At 48.2% G+C, this 15,264-nt stretch overlaps 1 protein-coding gene and 1 long non-coding RNA gene across 4 annotated transcripts in view; both read right to left on the bottom strand.

Moving 5' to 3' along the window:
* Window positions 1-1,136: 1,136 nt before the first annotated feature.
* LOC115065350 lies at window positions 1,137-5,036 on the bottom strand. Its single transcript, XR_003845131.1, has 3 exons — window positions 4,954-5,036; window positions 4,118-4,178; window positions 1,137-1,188 (listed from the first exon to the last, which is right to left on the bottom strand). It is a non-coding gene; the product is annotated as an uncharacterized LOC115065350 (long non-coding RNA).
* Window positions 5,037-9,549: 4,513 nt separating this feature from the next.
* The window catches only part of Slc39a11 (solute carrier family 39 member 11), a 420,215-nt gene continuing 414,500 nt past the window's right edge, over window positions 9,550-15,264 (bottom strand). For 2 of the 3 annotated variants that reach the window (XM_029545678.1, XM_029545677.1), the window contains exons 8-10: window positions 15,035-15,133; window positions 12,378-12,536; window positions 9,550-11,155 (exon numbers count right to left, since the gene is read on the bottom strand). In XM_029545678.1, coding sequence (XP_029401538.1) covers window positions 11,077-11,155; window positions 12,378-12,536; window positions 15,035-15,133 — 337 coding nt within the window. In that variant the 3' untranslated portion in view covers window positions 9,550-11,076. The remainder of the gene's footprint in view (window positions 11,156-12,377; window positions 12,537-15,034; window positions 15,134-15,264) is intronic. The other variant, XM_021214003.2, reaches the window with a different exon arrangement.

Consider the following 15,264-nt stretch of genomic DNA (forward strand, 5'->3'; position numbering starts at 1 on the left):
CAACCTAGCCTCCTCCTCCTCAGCTCTGGCTCTGATACCCTTGGATGGTTTAAGCCCTCTTGCCAAGTGCTCCTCGATGATGGATAATGGTCATATCCATGGTCCATGGGCAGCACGGGAAGTCCACACTCCCCCCGGATGCAGGACATCAGGTGCTCGTGGACCATACCCCGAGGGTATCATCCTACTGCAGCCAAAGAAGGTAGAAAGCGGAAGCCGAGCTCCCGGTGGGAGAAGCCTGGGTGTGGGCGGGGCGGCTGCTCTGATTTGGGAAAGGTGTGTTTGAGAGGCAGCTGGTGCCCTGGCTGTTGCTGCAACTTTCCAAACCACAAAGCTCTTCTGGAAGCTCCTGCCAAGGCTGATCTCAATCAGCCACGCTATCAACATTGTCATCTCTTACATGGACATGCACTGGGTGCTGGGAGTTCTGAGGCTGAACCCTTGAGGAGTTTTGCCTTTTCCCCAAAGCCATGTTACCTGCTCATCCAGGCACACTCCCACAGGAATGCCTACAAAGCCGGTCCCAGCATCCCTGGTCCAAGTATAGTTTCATAGGAACGATCATGATGCAGGCACACTTCTAGAGGACTACTCACAATGGTGCTCTCAACATCCTCGGTCGAGGTATGTTTCCATAGAGATGCTCATGATGCTTATCTGCATCCTGGTCCACACACTCACAATAGCCCTATAGAAATGCTATAGAAATGCTGGTCTCAGCATGCCTACTCCAGACATATTCCTCAAGGATTCCTATGATGCCAGTCTGCATCTCCCTGTCAACATCCATCCCTTGTCCTTGCTCTGCCCATCTCTTCTACCCCAATCTAAAACATTAGGTTGTAGGTAGGTCACCAACCTGTTGCCATCTCTGTTGTGTTAACTTGTCAGGATCTAGAATCATCTGGAGGATGGGCCTTTAGTTGTTCTTGTTGGGTATTTGGTCCGAACAATGACAAAGGTTACTAAAACATTTGCCCTCCATGGTTGGGAAAGGGAATATTCCAAATGATAGTGACCATGAAGGGGAAAACACCAAAACCTTTTTGACCTTGAGGGCTGTAGCATTCAGCTAGAGACCGTCACTATTTCCAGTGTCTTGGCACACCAAGGACAAAGAGAGGTCTTCACTCAGTGGGACTGTGAGGATGATGACCGGAAATCAGCATCAGGATTTTTTTTTTCTGGCTTGGGGAAAAAAAAAAAGGAGAATTTCACTTGTCGGCACTCGCCAATGGATACATTTGCCAAGAATTCTGCATTAAACCAACACACACACCCACGTCACCCTTCCTCCCAAACAGGCAGAACCTACTGGATAAGGAACTGGCTCCCAGTCAGAAGGGCAATGTGGGTTCATGGATTTGCTGGCTTCCAGAGCAGAGGACCTGAAAGTCAGTTCTGCCCAAGGAGTTCTTACTACAAACGCCTGGGCTCCAAAGCAAAAATGTTCAGGCTTTATTTGACTTCCTAGATTACAAACTCTGAATAAGTAACATACACACTCCTTAAAGCTGTGAGAGAGGCTTACGTCGATATCCTGTTCTGCACTGGTTTGTTTATTTTGACAACTTGATACAAGCTAGAGTCAACTTGGGGAAAATGACTTTAAATGAGGAATTGCCTCCATCAGTTTGGCCTGTGGGAAAGTCTGTTGGGGGCATTTTCTTGATGAGTGACCAGCACGGGAGGACCCAGCCCACTGCGGGCGGTGTCACTCCTAGGCAGGCAGGTGGTCTTGCGTTGTATAAAAAAGAAAGATGAGCAAGGAACGGAGATCAAGGCAGTAAGTGATGTGGTTTTTGTGGTTCTGCCTCCAGGTTTCTGTCCTAATTGAGTTCCTGCCTTGCCTTCCTTCAGTGATGCTGTAATTGGGATGCATGAGCCAAACAGTTTCCTACCAAGCTTGGTTTTGTCAGTGTCTTCTCACAGCCACAAAAAGTAAAACAAAACACCTCTTGGAGGTCTAACGGTGGCGGTGGCACCACTTTAATTATCCCTCACCTCTGCGTTGTCCCTTAGTCCTTTTTCTTCTGACTCTTCCCAGCCACATACAACACATGACTGAGGCTTCAACATCAAATGTCACCAGAGGTATCTTATTCAGAGTTGATTCTTTTTAAAGGACCAAGATAAATGTAGTGACCCAAATTAAGACCTCCATGCAGCATCCCAAGCATATCTCTGTGGAAATACCAACTTGGGTCAAAAGCTCATTTGGATTCTGTACCACAGTGCTCACAGAGAAGATGGGAGATGAAATTATATATATATATATATATATATATATATATATATATATATATATATATANNNNAATATTCTCTCTCTCTCTCTCTCTCTCTCTCTCTCACACACACACACAAACAACACCACAAACACACACACACCACACTTACACATTGAGTGGATATATATGTGTGTGTGTGTGTGTGTGTGTGAGAGAGAGAGAGAGAGAGAGAGAGAGAGAGAGAGAGAGAGAGAGAGAGAATATTCTCTCCCTAGCTCTTCAGCATCTGCAAAGGACCACGAGTTGGCTCCATCCCTGACCCACAGTTTTGGACAGCAGCCTGTAGAACCTTCCCCAACCACCATCCCCCAGAGAGGATGGCAGAAAGATCAGGCTCAGGCTCGCAGAGCAGAGAAATCCTTCCCAGGGGACATCTTGATTCCAGTCCTGTCCTACCCACTCATTCCTGTCACTGTTCACTGGACTACTCTGAGGTGTCCATATCGAAGAAAAGAGAACTCTGTCCTAACCACCGTGTACTTGGTTTTGTCACGTCTACCTTGATGGGTAAGGAACCTTTGAAATCCAATCTCATGACCTGGATTCATGGGCAACAGAGAATGGCAGCCTGTGATCATGTGACCACCCATAAGAATCTCTTGGCAGTTAACACACGAGAGACTCCCTGTTGGTCCAAAGCCTTGAGCAGACTTTCTAGAAAAGCCTGTATGTCAAAGAACTCAAAAAGCCCTCTAGGGGTGCCTCAGGTAGGGTTTTATTGCTGTGAAGAGACACCAAGACCAGGGCAACTCTTATACATAAACCATTTAATTGAGGCTGGCTTAGCATTTCATAGGTTCAGTCCATTATCATGCCAGGAAGCATGGCAGTGTCCAGGCAGACATGGAGTCAAGAATTCTACATCTTGATCCAAAGGCAGGCAGGAGGAGACTGGCTTCCACAGTCATCTGGGAGGAGGCTCGTTCCACACCGGGCAGAGCCTGAGCATAGGAGTCCTCAAAGCCCACCCCCACGGTGACACACTTCCTCCAACAAGGCCACACCTCCTAACAGTGCCACTCCCTGAGCCAATCATTCAAGCATGGGTGTCTACGGGGGCTAAACCTATTCAAACTGCTACAGGGGCCTTGGTACATTCCCTCTGTGTCTGAGGAAGTCACCTGTGAGGAACGCACCTCCCCAGCCCTCTAGATAGTGGGAGTAGACTTCTCACGACAGCGAGAGGGAACACAGATGTAGAGTCATCCAGTCAAGCTCCAGATGAGAACAGGGGACAGCTGACATCATGAGTGTAGACTACAGGGTCCTAGCAGGGGACACAGATAAACTAAATCCTGGCTCCTGACCTGACCAAATGGAAACAGTGGTATGTGACATTTTACTACAATAAATTTGTGGTACTTTGTCACCTAGTGATAGACTTTCAGAAAATTACCAAATATGCCATATATTCATATATATGACACCCACAAATTCCTATCTCATTTATTTAAGAGAAGTCTGTTTTTATTTCTGTCTCCTGCTATGGGCATGGTTGGAAACAAAGGCTTTCCATGTCCCATGGTTTCACATATTCAGTTCAGGACTCTCAGCTTTGCTGAAAGAGTAGCAAGAATTTACATATCTGTATTATCCTTACATTGGCTCACTTTTTTCTATGGGACACCCTCCAGGACACTCTGGAGGATAAGCTGGCTGCAAAGGCAACTGCGCATTGAACCCTCTCCCTGAAAGGCCAATGCCAAGAGGTTCATTTCTGATACCCTTACACACACAGCCTCAAGTAGAACTAGACCCTGGCTAAGGGGCTCTTTTTGTCTGCATGGTCCCCAGCTGTGTCAGATTTCCATCCCTGGGACAACTTACAAGGAGGAAAGGGTTTCTTTCTCTTCGTGTTTCAAAGGTTCATTCCACGGTTGCTCTGAGCCTGTGGTGAGGAGGAGAGTTATGGTGGTAACAAAAGATGGGGCAAAAAGGAAGAAATTGTCACCCCAACAACCTCTCTGCTAGCTTCCTTTCTACTGTCCTGGCAAGCACCAGAAGCAACTCGGGGAAGAAAGGATCTATTTGGATTATACTTCCAGGTCCTGGTTCATTGAGGGAAGTCCAGGCAGGGGCTCAGCACAACTCAACTTGCTATTCCACAGAGCATAACCTCTGACTAAGGAATTCGTTTCAGAGCCAAGAAGTAGAGCAGGAACCACAGAGGCTTCTGCTTGCCAGTTGGCTAACAAGCCAGCGTAGACTCTCCTAGCTTTCTTACACACTTCCGGACCACCAGCTTGGGGAATGAGGTGCCCTTCCGTATCAAATAGCAATCAACACAATTCCCCATAGACACGCCCACAGGCTAATCTAATCTGGGCAACCCACCCCTCAATTGAGACTCCCTTCTCAGGTGAGTCTAGGCTGTGTCTGGATTTCTACACGAGTGTTGGGATTTTTCAGGACCATAGGATACAAAGGTGGTAGAATATGGGTCCAGAGGTTTACCCATGTAGTTCCTTGTGTTCCTTAGGGGCTGGCAGCAGTCATTTACTCCTTTGGCTCATTCACCACATCATCCCTATTCTGGAGCAGAAAGCAGTAGCCTAGCTCCCTAGAGGTCTGGGTGGTAGCTCCAAAGGCCAACTGAGGCCACACAGGATTTATTTTACCTTCAAGGCACCAGCAGAACTCAGGTACTGTCACCAAGAACAAACCTGAAGGTCAGGAGATGAACAGAATCCAGAGATGGTTCAAGGCTGCTGTTTCCTGTCATCACTTCTGACTGCCCAGGTGAACAGGAAGAAGGAGGAGGTAGGTTTAATTCTTCCTCCTGTCGGGGAAGGGTAGGGAGGAGAACGTGTCAAGCAGTGTTCTTTCTGCCTATGAACACAGTCTTTCTCATTAGCTGCTGGCCTGATCTGTATAGGAGGATGTCAGAAAAGCTAGTTTGTTAAGAGTTCCTACATATCTCTGGCCTCTGTGTCCTGAGCTAGAGGTCAGGTCACTCCAAAATCAATGACATTTGAGCTTTATAAGTGTGCAGTCAGCGGCCCTTTCAAAAACCTTCAGTTTAGTTTTATTGGCACTTCTGTATGGTTTTCTCAAAGAGCTCTCTCTGCCATATATGCTCAATACTTTTGGGGCTTCCCAGACTCAGCCTTGGAAAAGACACGCAGGAAGCAGGAGGTGACAGCACAGTGACCCTCCAGAGGTCACTTCAGGGCATCTGAACTGTCTCATCGTAGCCAAGCAGGTGGCAGCTGGGGTTGGCACACTACGTCTTTCAGCAGGTTGGCAGGTGGGAGAAGGGTTCAAGAGCATGGATCTGGCTCTCCCTGCATATAGGCTTGTCCCCCATCACAGCCCTTGTTCCCCATCATGGCCAAGGGCTCCAGAAACTTTGTGCAGATGTAGGCAGTATGCATCACCCGGCCCAAGACGGGCAAGCTGGAATCTGACCACACCTGCAGCCTGACTGGGTTCACCTAGGACCTTAGCCAGAGGGATGAGATCCCAGATCTCAGGAGCCTGAATGTTTGTGACTTGGGATGTCTGTCCCCACCCTCAGGCAGGGTACATCCCACAGATGCATAAGTGTGTAATACACTCTACACTTTTGTGTCTTTGCTGCATGGATGACAAATCTCCACGTAAAAAGAAAGGGAAAAGCCACTCCCCTCCTGGGGTCATTGGCTTCTGGCTTTCCCACCCCTCCAACGTGCACCATCGAAGTCTGCAGGTTGGGTCCTGTAGTTCTTACCCTTCTCCTCTTCTGTGACCAAACCCCTGACAATGTAGAGCAATGTAGAGGAGAGATGATTTCTTTTGGCTCTGTTTGGGAGGGTAGTGTCCATCAATGCCTGGTAGAGAAGTTCATGTTGGGGGAATCTGTGTGGCTGGGACTCCTCACAAAGAAACTAAGTAATAAGGGTAGCTCAAGGGAGGATTTGTGAATGTCATGCAGAAGGGGAAACTAGTCATTGGAGGTGGATGGATGGAGGGAGCTTGGTGAGGGAGGAAGTGATGTGGAGAAGGGGGGTGGGGATCAAGTGTGGGGAGAGAGGGGGTGAAAGAAGGTTGGGAGTGAGAACGGAAATCGATGGAGGCATCTCTGGGACTAGATGGAGACCTAGCATGAAGGGGAGGCTCCAAGGAGTCTATGGGAATGACCCTAGCTGAGATTCTTACCAGCAGGAGATATGGAGACTTAAGTGGCCACCTCCCGTAGCCAGGGAGGACTTCCAGTGGAGGAAGGTGAACAACAACCCAGTCACAAAACCAGTCCAAAATTCGTCCTGCCTATCTACAAGATGGGAAGGGATAAAGATGGAGCAGAGATTGAGGGAACGGCCAATCAATGAGTGGCCCAACTTAAGATCCATTCCATGGCAGAGAGTCAACCCCTGAAACTATTAATGATATCCTGCTATGGTTGCAGACAGGAACCTAGCATAACGAACTCCCAACAGGCTTCATCCAGCAGCAGATGGAAAAAGATATAGAGACCCACAGCCAAACACCAGGCAGAGCTCGGGGTGTCTTGTGGAAGAGTGGAGGATAGAATTGAGTGAGCCAGAGGGGTCAAGGACACTACAAAAAGACCTACAGAGTCAACTAACCTAGGCCCATAGGAGCCCACAAAGACTAAACCACCAACTAAAGAGTATGCAGACTGGACCTAGGAAGATATGCAGCTTGGTCTTCATGTGGGTTCCTTAACAATTGGAGCAGAAAGCAGAGTCTCTGACTCTGTTGCCTGCCATTGGATCCTGTCTTAGTCAGGGTTTCTATTCCTACACAAACATCATGACCAAGAAGCAGGTTGGGGAGGAAAGGGTTTATTCAGCTGACACTTCCACATTACTGTTCATCACCAAAGGAAATCAGGACTGGAACTCAAGGAGGTCAGGAAGCAGGAGCTGATGCAGAGGCCATGGAGGGATGTTCCTTACTGGCTTGCTTCCCCTGGCTTGCTCAGCCTGCTCTCTTATAGAACCCAAGACTACCAGCCCAGAGATGGTCCCACCCACAAGGGACCCTCCTCCCTTGATCCCTAATTGAGAAAATGCCTTACAGCTGGATCTCATGGAGGCATTTCCCCAACTGAAGCTCCTTTCTCTGTGATAACTCCAGCTTGTGTCAAGTTGACACAAACCCGGCCAGTACAGATCCCCTTCCCCTAACTGGACTGCCTGGTTGGCCCTCAGGAGGAAAGGATGTGCTTAGTCCTGCTGCAACTGGATGTCCCAGGGCGAGGTGGTACCCAAGGAGGGCTGGGAGAAGGGTTTGTAAAGGTGGGACTGTGAGGGGTAGAGGGAGGAGAGCCTCAATCAGGATGTAAAGTGAATAAATTAACTAATGGGGGAGGGGGAGGACGCCGTCCGTCTTTCCCTTGCCTCCTTTACCGACAGTATCTTATCAGAAAATAAAAGTTCTTGGTGTGTATATCCTTAGTAATCTGCAAGCCTGGTCTGCTTCAGAAGAGGGGGTTTTAGTTGGTTTACTGTTGCTATAACAAAGTGCTAGAGGCTAAGGACTATATAAAGAAAAGAATTTACTCAGCCTAGAATTTTGGAGGCTGGAAGTCCAAAACTGGCCAGATCATACTCTGGTGACAGTCTGTATTAAGTGTGTGTCTCTGCTGCTTTGATAAACACCATAGCCAAAAGCAACTTGACAGGGGGAAGGGATTTATCGGGCTTACCCTTCCATCATTGCAGAAAGTCAAGGCAGAGACTCAAGTAGGTGCCTGGAGGCAGGAACTGAAGCAGAGGCAATGGAAGGGTGCTGCTTGCTGGCTTGTTCAACTTGCTTTCTTTTACAACCCAGAACCACCTGATGACACAGCACACAGTGGGTCAAGGCCTCCCACATCAATTATTAATCAAAAAATTCCCCCCTGCCCCCAGACATGTCCACCAGTCTGGTGGATAATTTCTCAATTGAGATTTCCCTTTCTCAAACATGTCTTTTTTGGGTCAAGTTGACAGAAACTATGGCACAAGTTTTAAAGGCCAATGATACCATGTGGGAGGAGAGAGGTCACATCGTAGGATAGGAAGGGCCATACTCCAGAATTAACCCAGATTGTAGAACAGTTCCCTCTGACCTCTGACCTCCAGTTAAACAGCAGCATCTCTCAACCTTGAGACATTGCTACATTGGGGATCAAGTTTTCAAGAACCCCCTGGGTACACCCTCAAAGAGGAGCAACAGATTGTGGCAAACACAAAACAATAAGAATGAGAATTATGAACCAAGATAATTTTAGGATTAAAAATTTCTTATTTATATAGTTAGGGAGAAAGTGTATATATCGAAATGGATTCTAATATAGATGCTTTTAGAATGGGGGTTGACACAGCACAGAATGGGGGCTAGTTCCTTTTGTGAAGGGGTGATTGGCGTTTGATTGTATGAGGAATGGCAACAACTTGTGAGCCAATGACCTTCGCAAAATGAGAAAAGAGAGTTACAATAAAATGTTGATTCCCTGAGTCAACCTCGTCTCTTCCTGTGGTTAACATCTGAACCCATCCCCAAATCTAGAAAACCTACCGTAATGGGATTCCTGGTCAGGGGTAAGTCCAGCCAGTTCATGGGTACAGGATTCAAGTTCCAGATGGATGGTTGTCTAGCACAGCCCACTTTGTGTGTGTGTGTGTGTGTGTGTACAAGTTTGGGTATAAGTACATCTCTGTATGGCACAGTGAATCTGTATGTATATGCAAACCTCTGTTGGGTGACTATCTCTCCTAACCCTGACCTTGAAGAAGGAATCAGAACCGGAAGGATGGCGGCAATACAGACAGCCTGCTTCTCCTGTTGCTGTTGGGAGGGCTAAGGGAGAGAGAGTTTCAGAAGAGCTGCCCAGTATTGGTCACCATCACCAGGGGCCATGCATCTAATGGAACTGTTTTCCAAATCCCATTGGGCTACAGCCTGGATCTCTAACTGTCTTAGATCCACCTCATTTCCAAGCCTGACTCTCCACTAGATCCTCCACGTTTCTTAACTCAAGATTTTCACACTCGAACATGGAATTTCATCTGGAGATGCTGGAGAAGAACGAGGAAGGAAAAGGTTTCCTGAGTGTGATTCTTCACCACACTGCGAGTGTACTGGCCGGTTTTGTGTGTCAACTTGGAGTTGGATGTGGTTTGTTTGTTTGTTTGTTTGTTTTTCAGCCTGGAAGCTGACCACTCATCCTGCTGTGAGCACCTCTTCACTCCTGCTGGCGTTGTATGGGAGATGGGCCTCAGCAGCTCTAGAAAGCACTGGTGTTGAAGATCGATCGGAACACAGCTCATGCACAACAAAATTCCCTTTATTGACAATAATCACAGTTACGAGGTCTTATCCAGCAGAAAGGATGATTTGCAGCAATAGAACTACACATGGAGACATAAGAATAAGAATATATACATGTGCCAATCATCAAACCAGCTAACCTCAACCAATCAAATCTCTGAATATATCTTCAATTTTGATCACCAGTGCGTCAGAAAAACGGACACGCCCCGCCGAGGTTGGCCTCTGGGGTCTTGAGCATTCACAGACTACAATATCCATCCTTGGAGAGACGGAACATGTAAACACAGAGGCAAGATACTGATAACCCAGTCAGTATCCAAATGCCTGGTTCCGGGGTAGAGCCTGTTCTCTGAGTCCCACACGCTCCTTGGCCATGGAGATCTCAGATGGGTTGGAAGAGCGGATGGCAGAGCTACATATATGATGGGGTAGGTTAGCATGTAGTCTAGGTCCAGTCATTTCAGAATTTTAAGTTTTCTAAGAAAGGGAATGTAAAAATACCTCTTCTTACCCCAGCCCCCTTCCTTTCCCATTAGAAGCCCGCTGGCCAGATTCCCACAAAGCCCGCTGAAGCTGAGGGGCTCTGGGTAATAAGTTTCCAAGTGGCCAGCAGAGAAGGAGCCTTGTCAGGCTCTGAATGTCATTCCCTAGAGTTGACTTAAGTAACCCTGTTAGTCAATGAGGGGGTTGAGTATTTGCCATTTGCTGGCATCCACAAGTCTCTCAGAAAAACAAAGGCTGTAAACACATCAAGATTAATAGCTAGGAGATCTGGGAGCCACTACAAAGTGCCTGCTCTTGTAGTCTACAAAGAGCAGGGGGCTTGGGGGTGGAGGAAGCTCAGCTTAAAACCGACTCACAGCACTCTTCACAGAGCGCACTGCGTGTTCACGGTCACCCTCATTTCCATATTTCTCTAACATCAGCAATGCCAATCGCTGTCTTTGGACAAAGGAGAGAGACAAGCTGCCTTCCTTCCCTTGGTGTGTGGGCCCTCCCGTGCATGTTTCCCTGAAGGAAGCAGACCATGTTTGAGCTGGCTCAGCCTCAGAAAGCAGGTGTCTAGGTTCATGTGGCTTCTGTTCTGGCATTCTAGGTGGACAGAGGGTCCATGGAGAAGGAGCACAAGGGGCCCTGGCAGCCTGCTCCAAAACCTCAGGCCAATATGCACAGGGTGTCTACCCCAGGAGCTGACTTCTGGAGGTGACCCTGAAGTGTTGAAGTTGAGTCTAGTGAGGGAGACTGGAGGTGGGACAGAGGGGTTAGCCTCGACAATCCCACTGAAGAAAGATGCCTTCCACTCAGTGGTCCACACACAAATCTACAGTTCTATGACACCTTGAGATTACAAAGAAAACCAGCTTCTCCCTCCAAAGCGAAACGAAGAGTCAAAATATAATCAGAGCTGATCTAGGGGTAAGGAGACGGAGGGGAGAAAGGATCAGGGTTGTAATGTTAAGAGAGGCTCATGGTCCTGCAGAAGCCTGGTGCAGTCCTTCACGGAGTCCCAAGGTTTGTCAGAGCTAGCCGAGGCCCACATCAAGGGACATCATCACCACAAATCCCAGGATTGAGGCCCAGGATGCCAGCTTCCCGTTGCCACTAGGGAGGAAGGAGAGGAAGATGGTAACAGTGAGACTTAGCTGACGCTTCCTATGGCCTTAGGCTGATGACCCCAACCACACCAGGGAGCATTCTACCAACGGTGGCAGCACTGATGGCTGGGTACCACATGCCAAGCGAACACTCCCTCCTGACCCCAAGCCATGCCCTCCTTAGCCCGCTCTCACGGCCTTCTGTGGTTCCCGGCCGGGGCTGCAGCACACAGAAATCATTTGACCAGAGCTCTCCAGTCCCAGACTTGAACAAACAAAGAGGAGAGGGCGGGAGGGCTGGGAGGTGGCTCAGCAGTTAGGAGCCCTTGCTGTTCTGTGGAGGAACAGAATTCCGTTCCTATCACCCCCATCACCCCCATCACTCCCATCAGTAGGCTCACAACAGCCTGGGATTACAGTTCCATGGATTTGACTTCTAACCTCCATGAACACACACACACACACACACACACACACACACACACACTTTAAAAAGTAGTGGCTGATTCTTATGTTTTTTCATGTGTGTTGGGGGAGGTTATGGGAGCCATTTCTCTTCCAGCATTATCTACTTTTTTGTGACAGGGTCTCTTGCTGGCCTGGGACTCTCAGATTAAGCTAATCTGGCTAGCCATGGGGCACCAGGAATCCACCTGTCTCTCCCTCCCCAGTGCCGGGATTACAAGCACATGCCACCATGTCTGGCTTTTCCTGTGGGTTCGGATGTGGCAAGCACAAAATGCTGACAGAGCCATCTCTCCAGCCCTTGTTTTTAGTCCCTAAAGGTACTGATCTATCATGATGAATGAGCTTCACAATTATTCTGTTATACAAACCTGAAGGAAACTGTGTAAGGCCCTCCACTGCCCACCATCCCTCTTGACACCTGGCCTATGGCAAGATATTGAAACACATTTATCGCTATCGCTGGCATCTTTGATCCCATCACTTTTCTCACTCCAGCAAGGGCGGGGGGAGAAGGGGGAGAGGGAGTTTAAAGGTGGCTATTTCATAAGCTCCTGCCTTATTCCACTGTGTGATGTCACCTGCCTCCTCTTTATTTCAGTTTTATCAAGCAGAGGAGGGACAGGAACAATTGTGGCCAGGGGCAGAGGGATCTTGGGAGTAAGCAAAGGGAAAGAGAAAGGAAGAGAGGGAAAGTGGGGGGGGGGGAAGTCGTCTCAGACTAGTCTTGGGACAGGGCTGAAGAGTAGCGACTCGCTCTCCACCTGATCTGGGCTTCGGGGATGATGTCATCCATGACCACGTAGACCATGGCACCAGCAGCGAAGGCCAGTGCATAGGGCAGGATGGGCTCAGCCAGCACCACAGCAAATGCTCCAAAGACCCCAGCCAAGGGCTCCACCATGCCACTCAGCTGTCCATACCTAAGGAGGGCACAGAGACATGGACCAATGAAAGGAACGGAGACATTGACCAATACAGACATGCCGCTTGCCCAGACGTGTATGGTGGGCATCTTGTCTGGCCACGTTCTAAGAAGCAACTTCTTACCTGGTTTTTCATGAAGTAGTTACTGTAGCTCTGTACCCTTATTTCCTTTGGAACTTTAAGTTGCTTACATTGTCTTTGACAGTGACAATCTGGTTGGGACATAACTTGTATCCCATGTAACATTCACTATGTAGCCATTGGTTGTGTGTGTGTGTGTGTGTGTGTGTGTGTGTGTGTGTGTTTACAAGGTTATGCAGACATCACCATCAATTCCAACATCTTTATCCTAGAAAGAAGCCCATGCCCATTTGCAGCCATGCCCCGTTCCTTCCTCCTCCCAGCCCCTGTCACTATGCATCTCTTCATCGTTTTCTCTCCATATGTTTGCTGCCTTTAGATATTTCCTATACACAGAATTGTGTAGGTTTTTTGGGGGGGGATGGAGGCTTATTTCAACAATAGCATGTTTTCAAGGTGTATCTTGCTGTAGCATGTATCTTTCTCTTTTTTTAAAAAAAGGTTGGAAAGTGTGTGTGTGTGTGTGTGTGTGTGTGTGTGTGTGTTATGTGTGCATGTGTGTGTTATATGTGGGGTGTGTGAATGTGTGTATAGGCCAGAGAGGATGTGGGTGCCTGCTCTGTTACTGTTTTATTCCTTTGTGACATGCTTTCTCACTGAAGCTAGGCAGGGAGCCAACAATCCCCAGAGAACCTCTTGTTCCTGAACAATACTAGGATTACAGGTGCACATGGTTACATCTGGCTTTTCACACGAGCGCTTGTATGGCAAGTCCCCTCCACACTGAGTTATTGTCCCAGCCTGTGTAGTAGAATGCATCTTTCTAAGGATGAGAACCTGTCATCGTATGGCTGTAGGACATTCTCCTACATAGGCTGCTCATCTTTGATGCTTGTGTTGATTGACAGGACACTGATTAGGAATGGTCTTGGTGTGTACCGTTGTGGTAAACATGTTTGGGGGGGTTAGTCTGTAACTGTACCCTTATGTGGCAGAGGTGGGCCTACCTGGCCATTTCTTCATTGACAGCATGTTCTCTACTCTCCACCCCCAGAACCTCAAGCATCTTGGCTTCAGATTCCTCCTTTTAAGGAATTCCTTTATTTGAGTTAGCAAGAGGAGATGCACTGCTTCAGAACAAATGATCTCTGGTCAAAGCAGCAACACAGAAGGATGAGCATTGAGAACAGCAAGGGCAAGAGACAAGCCCGGACCGGGTGGGCAGGAGTATCGAGAACAGCAAGGGCAAGAGACAAGCCCGGACCGGGTGGGCAGAAGCCACCTGCCACAGCTACAACACCAACAGGCCGAGAGTTCAGGCCCCCTTCTTGAAGCGGGCACTCAGTAAGTGAACAGCCTCTGAGCTTCACTCCTTCCATCTGTATCCTGGAAATGAAGGACATCTCCCACAGCTAGCCTCCCCAGAAAGAAGGGCAGATTGTACAAACTGTAAGATCCCAGTCCCTCTAGGTCAAGAAGCAAAAGTGGGCATGGGGAGAAATCCTGCTTTTGCTGTGGAACCTTTTAAAATAGATACTGCACCCTGTCTCCTTGCATTTTCATCAACAGACCAGCAGGATAGACAGCCCTCTGGTCTGATAGACCTCTGCCTGTGGTCTTGTTGTCTCTGGAAAAATGTAGCTTTGACATCAAGCCCAGACCAGAGTTTGAGAGGGAGAAAAAAAAAGGGGGGGGATCTTGGTGCTAACCACAAATCTCTGCATCTCCCTCTCCTTTTTCCCTGGTGCCTCAACTACCTGAAAGGACAGCCGTGGTTTTGGTAGATTATGAAAATCTCTAAGGCCACCCACCTCCCTTCTTTCCCAAAGCCTCTATTTGAGGGACTCTAACAATGGGGAAAGGGATCTTTACAGAGTGGAAACACGATCATTCAAGTACACGTACAAACTTGCAAGCCACGGGGCCTTGTACAATGGAAGGCATTTTTAAATTGTCCCCATTAGCTGTCTGTGTGAGTACTGTGATCTAACATTGTAGACCAACAATTGTTTTAGTGAAGTAATGTATGAGGCCTGTGTCCCAAGTGGGGACATGTGACAGCAGCTCATGTAATGACTCCCTGGGTCACGTGGTGGCAAGATGGTCTTCAGCTGAGGACACTGTGACATTTACCGGGGACATATTAGGGGGCAAGTGACCAGTGCTGATAGCTATGGGTTGCTATTCACAGAGGTCTTTGAAAAGGGACATAGGCACCCAAGCTAGTCATGTAAAAGTCAAAGGTCAAGAGATTATCTTGTTTCTTGGGGTTTCCACTGTGGGTACAACATTTACCCACATTTGTGGTGTATTTCCAGAGCACTACACCTGGCCTTCAATATGAGCCTGACACTGTGAAAGGGAGCAGTTTATAGCCCATGTGACTCTCTTCTGACCCAGTGGGTACACTCACCAGAAAGCTTTCCAGATAGAAAAGCCTGCTCCACGCAGGGGAAGGCTGACAGCCAGGCCCTCTGGGAAATTTTGGATCCCAATTCCAATGGCCAGATTCCTGCAAAAACAAGAAGGTACAAGACGTAGTTAGCACATCTTAGAGTCATCGTAGAGAGGAATTGCTTTGGTCAGACTAGTCTGTAGGCAATTGATAGGAGGTCCCAGTCCACTGTGGGCAGCACCATTCCC

This window comes from Mus pahari, chromosome 14, assembly GCF_900095145.1.
Source record: "Mus pahari chromosome 14, PAHARI_EIJ_v1.1, whole genome shotgun sequence".
Lineage (NCBI taxonomy): Eukaryota > Metazoa > Chordata > Mammalia > Rodentia > Muridae > Mus > Mus pahari.